We start from the raw sequence: 10342 nt of genomic DNA on the forward strand, positions 1-10342 counted from the left end.
TTGTATTGATGAGATTTATCAGTCTTAAAGTCTATATTTTGTACATTCAAAGTTTCCAATATATTTGTTTATTTAGTTTTTTATTTATTTATAAAAATGCACTAATCAATAAATATTCTATAATTATTCATATAAAAATTCTTACTTAGGAATTATCCTATACCATAAATAATTTAAAAAGCAGGCTAGTAAAGAAACTAAAGAAATTAGCAATTAAATACTATTTTTTAAAAGAAATTTTCCAAGATTAGTTTTTAGAGTTTTGAATTTTTTTAACATTTTTGAAAACATTTAAAAATTTTTGAAAAACTTGAAAAAATCGACTTTTTTGATAATTTTGATTTTTGACTAAAGAATTTAGCTATTTTTTAATGTTCCAAGGCACGTAATTAGAGTGTTTTGATTAATTAATTAATAATATTAATAATAATAATAATATTAATTAATATTATTAAAAACATTTGAAAATTTTTGAAAAACTTCAAAAAATCGACTTTTATGATAATTTTGATTTTTGTCTAGCCAATGTACATGCCAATTAAAATTTAAAATTAAGGTCCAAAATATTAGGTAATTTGAATGTGATTATTATATGGGCAAAAACAAGGTCACGTTTTAAATACCTATTTAAATGGAATTAAACTAATGAGAAGGCGATTAAAGAAAAAGTAGAGTTTATATTATCAATTATTAATTTTGTTTTCATTGAACACAAAACCATTTTGTCATCCCATTTGCATAATAAAGCGACCTTATTCGAAACATAACATAATTTAATTAAACTTAGTAATTATTGTGTAGATTAATGCGATTGTTTTCTATAATTACATTATATTAGCGAATGTATATAACTTTGATGCATGCTCGTAAACACTTAATACCTTCTGTTTTAATTTTATTGTATATGCAATAATATTCCCACTTAATGTTCGCATAATAGTTGAGAAAACTACTAACCGCGATGACAATAACGAATAAAATGACCTCTAAAAATATTTTTACAAATAATTATGTCTTCATTCTCATGTTTTATTTTTATTAGCACACACGCAGGTACAGAAATTTTAATAATTATACATTTACTGGAAGAATATCATTGTTATATAATGGTTAGAGCTATAGGACTTTAGAGATACTAGGTTCGATACCCTTTTCGAATAGCCTGATGTCAATCAGACATCGGTTTTTATTTGGAAATATAGATAGTAATGTTTTGTAGTGAAAATAGCTTCTTCCCTGATATTGAGGCATCAATGAAAAATTCATCAATATTACAGAAATTGTAAAAATAAAAATTATTCGCATAGAGATAGGACAACCATTTGGATCACCATCTCCATCACCATCTAAAAGCAAACTCTTAGAAAATACGTTAAATAAAATAAAATTTGAATGCATTCAGTAGAAGCATAATGAAATGAAACTAATGAAAATAAACAAGTTTTCAATTCAAATATATACTTACAAAAATCTAAACGTACTGCATTTTTTGATCTTAGTGGTTTTCTTGGATGTCTTTTAGTTTTATCATTTTTGTTGTTGTCTTAATGACTTTGAGAAGAGCTCCAAGGCCTTCAGAAATAAAGTGGTATATTATTATTTTCATTACTTGTACAATGAAATACTGTAGCACGCTTTGTAATTTTATTTTATGTATTTCATAAGACAATTGGCGGAACGGAAGCCCTATATCTATTCATAATAAAGTACCATAACAAAGTGCTCTGTTTGGATTTATTTTTTTGAAAAGACCTTTGGTTTTGAAAAAATGAGGAAGTGCACCTAAAACCAGATTACTCTACTTGTTCAGAAAGAATTTAATCAGTGGTAAATCATATCCAGTTGTGTAAATACTTTCAGTAATTAAAATGGTAAGAGTAGTAGTAGTACTACTAGCTCTGGTAAATCTCATTGAAGATTCAAAATATTATCTCTAAATGGCAATAGGTAGTAATTGCAGTTAATTAAATGATGAACTAAAGTATATAGCTTTTTTGTTTCATTTTTTTACCAATGGACAAATCGTCATCATTAGCTGGTTGTCTCCTTCATAGCCCATGCTATTCCTAGGACAGGCTAGATTTATTAAATTAATCATTTTACTTATTGATTATTTAATTTAAGTCATTTAACATACCACGTGCCAAAAATGTAATAACTTATTTTATTTGATTATGTATACAAATTCCCAATAGATCTGATGTAATTGCTGAGTAGAAATTCAGATACCTCCTTTACCGGTTTGCACCTGTCGATAATATTGATACGAATAATTTGCCAAAATCATTCGATATGTTGCTTGAATTGAACTTTCACGAAAGTATACGACATGTAAAATAATTTCAAAGAGAAATTTTTCAAGTGCTTTGTGGACCACATACTTCAAAAATTAATGATTGTGCCAAAGTGTTATGAAATTGGTATTGCATCGCAAAATGTAATCGTCAGAGAATATGACGACGTTTAAAAAAAATATAGAGGTTGTATGATTCTATATAAAAGTGATTGTACTGATGGATGGAAATACCTCATTGAGTCATTTTTGTCTTTTTTTCTCCTTTTATTTCAACTGCTATGTATGTAGAGAACAAAATATCATGTGAGCTTCTAGACTTCGTGATTTGCAACTCGAACATTAGCATGTGTCTACATAACTGCAGGCCCTAGGAAGGATATGCACATTAGCATATATGGTCTTCGTGCAAAATGCCAAAAACAAAAGGAAGAAACAATAACCGCGTTTGTTATGATTGTGTAGGCAGGTCAACATGCCGACATCGGCTCGGCACGCTATGCCAACTAGAATTCCCAGTAAAAAGAACCAGTAGGGATGGTAAAGTAATAGATCGATATATCGATATTGGAAATTATGACAATTCACTAATTATTCGCAGACCAAATTTGTAATATGGTTGTTTAATACTTCAACAAGTCTACTACGACGACACGTAGTAAAATTGATACATTTAACTTTCCATTATAAAGTCTGATCAATTACCAGTGAAGTCTCCAATTTCTTCTCCAATGTTAAAATTTTTATAGATTTACATATAACATTTATTATTGGCTTCATCAAATAAGACATGAATTTGATTTGTCGATATGATTATCGATAATTTTAAATTTTTATTTACTTCTGTCGATTATAGTTCCCACCATCAACCCTGCAACTCAGCCCATTTCAGGGTAAGCTCGAGGCGTTGTTCGTTATTTCTCTACAACGCCGACTGGGAAGGTAAACAGATCGTTCTGTTGCCTGTAATACAAAGACATTATGGTAACACATGATTTCTCAAACTTTGGAATAATAAAATTCAACATCTAATAATATAAAGAAAGGGAGAACATTCTAACGTTCTAACGTTCTAACTCTTTTAATTTAATGACGACCAAGATGAAAATCTCAAAATTTTAAAAAATATTGTCTGGTTCATTAAGTTATTTACTAGAAAAGTTCTAAACATAATCGTTAACAATAATTCTATCAAGAGCTGAAAATTCAAAAAAACACAAAAGTTACAAGTATTTTCAAATACCATTATCAGAAATATGTGAAGATTCTAATGTCTTGTCTTGATCAACTAGTTGCTTTTCACAGAATGTATAAATTTTGAAAGCTTTGGTAGAAATTCAAATTGGATGGCAGAATAGATACAGAGAATATATTTCTATCATACAAAGTATTTCAAATTTAAACGGTATGAAATTTGAAAGTAATCTCTATATCATATATCAGACCACATTTTTTATTTTAATACCACATAGTAACTTTTTACATAGTATCCTATTATTTTCCAATTTATTTCATGATTTACCACCATAATTATTTTTAATCATTTTTATTAAAATTTTAATAAATTATACTTCAAAATTAAAAATACAATTTATATAGAATAATAGAATAAAAATAGTAGAATAAAATAATATGTGTTGAAGTCTTCTATCATCAAATTATATACTATATGAAATTTCTATTTATTTTATAATTATTAATATAAAATAAATAGAAATTTCTATGAAATTTATAAATTTCTATGATATAAATATACTCTATGAAATTTCTGTTGTAGAATACATTACGTATTTGTGCATAGCAAAGCATTTTATTATTAGCTGGTAAAGCTATTGAAGATTTACATTTATTATCAATTTTTTAGTTATTTTAATTAAATAGCAACGTTAATAGTTGTTGTTTTTATAATTTTTTTAATAATAAATATTTTACATCTTGAATTAATTATTTGTTGACCAATTAGTTACTATTACAAAAAAGTCAAATATTTCTGGAAGAAATGAAAAGCCTAAAAGTATTGTTATATTAGCTCAAGAAGAATAATTATCACTTTCAAACCGTTCATAGATTTACATATATAAATCAACATACTGTTTTTGTACGTTGACGTTTTCGATTATCAGATAATATATCACTTGATAATTTTATAAAGTGCAATTCAATCAATTTTTGATTTTCAATCATTGTATATTCGTGAATCTGTAAGCACTTTTAATTTATCTGGTAAAGCTGTAGAAGAAAATAATTTCATTACAAATCTTTTATAGTGTTACATACATAAATCAAATCATAGTCTCTGAATTGTGTAGATCGCTATTATTATTATCATAAAATTTATAGCGTCATTTAATTTCTCGAATATTCTATTCAACAACTAGGAAAGGTTACGTAAAGGATAACTGACCATTTCCAGCTCCTTAAGCTTTCTTGGGTTTTTGCTATAGGAATAGAAGATTGTGATATTATCTAGAATAATAAAAAATAATTATATAGGTATAAAACAAAGTCTAAAAAATAATAATAAATTCTTTAGAAAAATCGTAAACTTCAATCACACATTCAAAACTTGTTCCATGAGTCATTTATCGCTCAGGTGTTTCTGTTGTCAAACGTGAAGTGTTCTAGGATATTATAAGTTTGCTTATAGCTTTGTGTTTTATTGCGATTTCTTTGTGTACTGGAATAATATAACATATCGCCAAGACATGCGAAAAGCACGTTCATCCACAACGGTCGAGGAACGCCAGAGGAGAAAATAAAACAAAATACCACTTCTTAAGTTCTCTTCAGTTGCTCCGAGTTTAGCCTTCGAGTCTTCCAAAGCAAAAGCGCACAACTCGACGAATGTTTAGACCACTGGACATGTTTCAAATAAATATGATTTACAATTACTTGTGGTCGGAAAGAATTACCTTTTGTTTTATTCACATGCTTTGTTTAACGTAAAGTTCTTATTGGATAAAATATTGCAAGGCGACTGCAGGATAAAACAAGTATATGATACAACACTTGAATTTCAAGAATAATATTCTAATTCAAATGGTTATTTCTGGGGTGTTTTATAAGAACTTGAACAAAAGTTTAATCATGTGGTCAAAATTTGACAATATTTTTTAATTAAGTCACCGACTTCACTCAACCTACAATGAAATTTTTCATTTAATTTTATTTACAAATAGTTATACAGAATATTTCTGACAGACTCTGTTCTGCTCATCGTTATCATTGCACTTGTTTATGATTTTTCTGTCACGGTTACTACATAGTTAAATTTAAAAAAAGGTAATTGTTATCATTATAGCATTTTATTTGAATTTTTATTATAATTTATATCCGTCACATTTTTATAAGTGTATCACTAGGTTATCAATTAATTGGTTTTCGAATTCAGTGTCCCTTTTACAGTTACTTAATTATACAGTACCGGGAATAGCAGGTGATACTTACAGACAAGGTGTTTTAAAACGAAACAAGTTATTCTTTAAGTCTCTGGTAAACTGAGATCAACTAGCGAAAGTTGTTATGTAAAATGATCACGATTATTTTTATAGAAATTTATTGATTAGACTGCCAGCCATCGGTTCATGATAGTAAATTGAAAATGATATAAATAAAAAACAAGCATAAACTTGTCTTGAATGAATGGTAATATTATATTTATTAAACAGGAGACATATGTTATTATAAAACAATTATGTATTATTGTAAAACATTTATGCATTCCAAATAAACAATTATTTTTTGAAACATAGACACTATTCAAAACATATGTTAAATATTTGCAGAAAATATGCATAAATATTACTTAAGTACGAAAAATTTCTCATACTTAATGCAAATGTATTTTGTGTAAATATTCTTTCTGTTTGTACAGAAATTTTTGTATGATGACTTGTAACGAAATTGCACGTGTGAAGTGATTATTGAATATTCATTATTTGCTTATTTAAATTTTTTCTTCATTTGCTAAGTAATATTTGCGAACAAAAAAGTTGCTTTGAGTTTAAGAAAATAATTTTTTATTGTAGGATCATCTCAATTTTTCCTTCTTAATAATGAAGAATATTTACAAAAGTTCTCATTTTATAAATTTTTATTTCCAGGTCCAGTAATCATCTGGTTGCCGAATTAAACCAGTACGACTATGGAGGAGAGCAATAGTGCTCCAGATCCTGTGGCATCCAAGCAACCAAACCAATATTACCACATTAACGAAGTCACATTATCAATAAACGGAGCTTCTGAGGTAATCAGTGGACCTACTGTACAAAACAATAATAGGCCACCCATACCCTCCAGTCCTCCGCCGATTTACCACAACGAAATAACGTTACCCAGCGTTGAAAATACCCCAGTGAAACAAACCTCTCCAACAAAACCAGTGGAAAATAAACAAAAGCCAGTGGAAAACAAACAAAAGCCAGTGGTAGATGTTAAACAACCAAAAGCAGTAGAAAAATTACCAAAGGCAACTGATGTGCCTACACCTAAACCAAGGACAATGAATGATCCTAAAAGTCACGACGCAACTGATAGTAGCGGCGGCCTGGACAATCCTAGTTTCGAGCCTGATTCTAACAAACGCACCTCCTCATTTGGCCGACCAACTCCAGTGACCAATGGTCATGCTAAAGAAAAAGAAGTTATGAAGAATGGTGAACTCAATGCCAGTGCTAATTTAAAATCCCCAATAAAAAGTAATGGTGATACAGAAATGCACCAAGCCGTCAATTTAGAATTGGTCAACATGGACCCACATAGGAACGGATTGCCCGTAAAGAAGGAGACTGAAGTAGATATAGGTGATCCTTATGATGAGTATTTTGTGCCAGTCAACGAACATAGGAAGTACATGAGGTAAATGATTTTTATTATTTTCTTATTATTTTCGTTGTTTTTGTTGTATGTTATGTGAATGTTATAGTGTGACATTCGCGGAACCTCGTACAGCCACGTCGGGCGTAAATGCCCGCGGATTGTCAGTTAACGAACCCACCCACGGCCTGTTAGACTACCAGCAATGGATCCGCGGTTCTAGGTATCCGATCATTATAATTCCGCTCGTCGGATTTGGTACTGGATGAGATCATTTCAAATTTTAATGTTCAAAAAAAGAAAAAAAGATTTAAAGGTTTTTGCCGCATACCTTTTTCGGAAATAGACATAACAAATTTAGAGAACCCAAACGGAGTTAGTTGCTTGGAACTTAACTCCATGTTCGACTCGTCGTCAGAAAATTGAAATAAAATTTTATATGTGATTTGTTATAAGTTTTTTTATATATTTACATATTCATTGTTTATTTTTTAAAATTGTATTCTATTTTATACGACAAAATAATTAATTAATTTAAATAATTTAATTAACTATGCATTTTTAACATGAAAAACATCAGGGATTATCTCGGCGTTCAAATACATGCATTTTTTTTTAGAAAATTGTATTAAAGCTTTAATTGTGATTTGTTAAATGTAATGATCATTGCAATAATCGTTAAACATTTTTTTCAATATTTGAAATATAAAAAAATAGAAATTAAATTAAATTTAAATTAGGTTTAATTAAATTTTATGTTGAAAATCGTCATCAGATAATTACAATAAAAATTAAATTGTGATTTGTTATAGATTTTGCATATCGGGTAGTTTTTATGTATTTAAACATTCTTAATTTAATTATCTGCACAGTTTTGCAAAATTGTTTAGATTTTACAAATGCAACATTTTGAAATCAAAAATAATGGAAATTAAACTGTTCATGCTTATATTAATTTTTTCGTAAGAAAATCGTAACATTTTTTTTCTACATTTATACACTTTTCACATTTTTTGCACTTTTATTCTATGTCAATTTGATAAAAATATGTAATAAATTATATATAAACGTAACAAAAACATAAGTAATTATTAGACTATATATTTTTATAAAGAATTATTATCATTAATTCTATAAAGAATTTCAGAACTAAACTAAATAGTTTTTTTAGTGTTTAGAATGGAAATTAAAAAAACTGATTTTTATGAGTGGCTTTCCATAACGATTCTTAATGAGAGTTAGCCATAAATGTAATAATATTAAATCTAACTTAATATTTTACAAAAAATAATACATTTGGTACCAGATCCGATTATGTTGGTGGATTCGGGCAAACACAGACATAAAATCAACATTATATACAATCTAAAATTACTTCAGTCTTCATTTCAACAAATTTTGTAGAGCTATTGGATTTTAATCAGTCAAGTTCCAGGTTCAATACCCAACTTGGACAGTCTGATGTCAAGCAGTAGTAATATCTATTTCTAGAAAATAGCCCATGTCTGGAATTGCATCTATAAAAAAATCTATAGAATTTCAAAAATTTTAAGAATAAATTCGTTAATTAAAAACGACGTTGTTTAAGAAGTTAGCACAGCAGCTCATAGATCTCGTTAAGTTGTGATTGCTGTTAATAAAAAAAAGCACATTTTGGCCGTTATATGTTGATTTTATGATTACATCCCTGTAAATAAAACATCTTTCCTGGTGTCACAGATTTTCCTATGTAAGTCAATTAATTAATACAATTATCACCACGTACAGGATGATTGTGTTATTTTAATTTGCTTCTAATGGTCGTGGGTTGTTCTTTTGTTTGTACATAATTGTCAACTTTACACCCTTCCGCTTCACATAACATTGCGATGGTAACTGGTTAGACGGTGTTAGGATGGATCACCATACTATATATTCTTATTTAATGGTCTGCCTTAAGACGTGTAATTCTGTAAATCAAAACTTGTTTTTGCAGAGGTGAGAAACTGTATGTGACAATGGATAAGAGAACAAAAAGTCGATGGCGGAAGATCTTATGCTGGTCGTTCGGGTTGGCACTGTTGTTTTGCGCTATTCTGATTGCCATATTAGCTGCAAGTGAGTATAGTAAATGGAAATAAGATTTTTTATTTAAATATTGATAATATTCACATTTTTCTACATAGCAGTACTTATACATTTCCAAAATTTATGTTTAACATCTGCTGACGTTTTACTACTAAACCTTTTTTTTAAAAAAAAAGCCAGATTTTAAATATCTAAGTGTGGTATAAATATATTCTTCACAAATTAAATATATTTTATATTTTAGTTTGTTTCATATATTGTAAATGTGCAATTAATCGAATATGCACAATTTGTAATTATTTAGGTATCTAATATTATTGTAGCTTCAGACCATCTTCAGACCTAAAGTTTGCAAAGAAGTTGTGACTCTAATGATACTTAATGTTTTTTATATTTTTTCTGCAGCTGGAGTAATATTAACAAACGATGCAACGCCCATTGAAACGACAAGCACAGAATCGAGAGGTTTCAACGACGTGAAGACGGCGAGTGCTTTTGGAGCAGGAGGAACAGGAGGTACAATAAGTACTCCGCCGCCGCCTTTGCCCACTGTCCCTCATATGCCTCCGACAACTGACATGTCAAAATATGTTCAATACGGTACTTATCTCAAATTTATTGTAGTTTTTAATATTATTATGAAGATAACATAACAACATCTCTCTCCTTATACAGTGCCAAATGCTCTGCAAGGAACTTTAGTCTTAGATAATACACAATTCAGAGATGAATTCAACAATCCTAATAGCACTGAATTCCAAAAACTTGCATCTCAACTTGAAGCTGAACTCATGAAATCATTATTCGATCAAAGGACATTAAATTATGGAACGCACAACATAAGTTTGAAAGTGATTGATTTCAAGTAAGTTCAAAATATATTACCTATATATTACTAAATTATAATGTACTAAATGTTATAATATTACACTATTTTTTCCCAGACCTGGTTCAGTTGTTGTGACCTATCGAGTTTCATGGGTTGAAAAATCATCTAACAAGCCTGCTCCAATTGATGAAAATTCAATGATGGATAAAATTAAGCGAAAATTAAATGAAAACAATGGGTACATAAGTAACTACCACGTGGCTGCAGAAAAAGTCGAAGTAAGTCGTGTTCCTGACAAATGTGTTATCGATAATAACGGCTGCGCAATGGGTTGTCAA

At 28.9% G+C, this 10342-nt stretch overlaps 1 protein-coding gene across 1 annotated transcript in view; it reads left to right on the forward strand.

Moving 5' to 3' along the window:
• The window catches only part of LOC113370322, a gene marked incomplete at its 3' end in the record, with an annotated part of 76129 nt that extends 65787 nt beyond the window's left edge, over positions 1-10342 (forward strand). The window contains 5 exon segments of the mRNA XM_026610992.1: positions 6397-7150; positions 9084-9205; positions 9581-9775; positions 9851-10040; positions 10120-10342. Coding sequence (XP_026466777.1) covers positions 6438-7150; positions 9084-9205; positions 9581-9775; positions 9851-10040; positions 10120-10342 — 1443 coding nt within the window.

This window comes from Ctenocephalides felis, unplaced genomic scaffold (assembly GCF_003426905.1).
Source record: "Ctenocephalides felis isolate EL2017-DRISC unplaced genomic scaffold, ASM342690v1 CF-g0.4_SCAFFOLD_01492, whole genome shotgun sequence".
Classification (NCBI taxonomy): domain Eukaryota; kingdom Metazoa; phylum Arthropoda; class Insecta; order Siphonaptera; family Pulicidae; genus Ctenocephalides; species Ctenocephalides felis.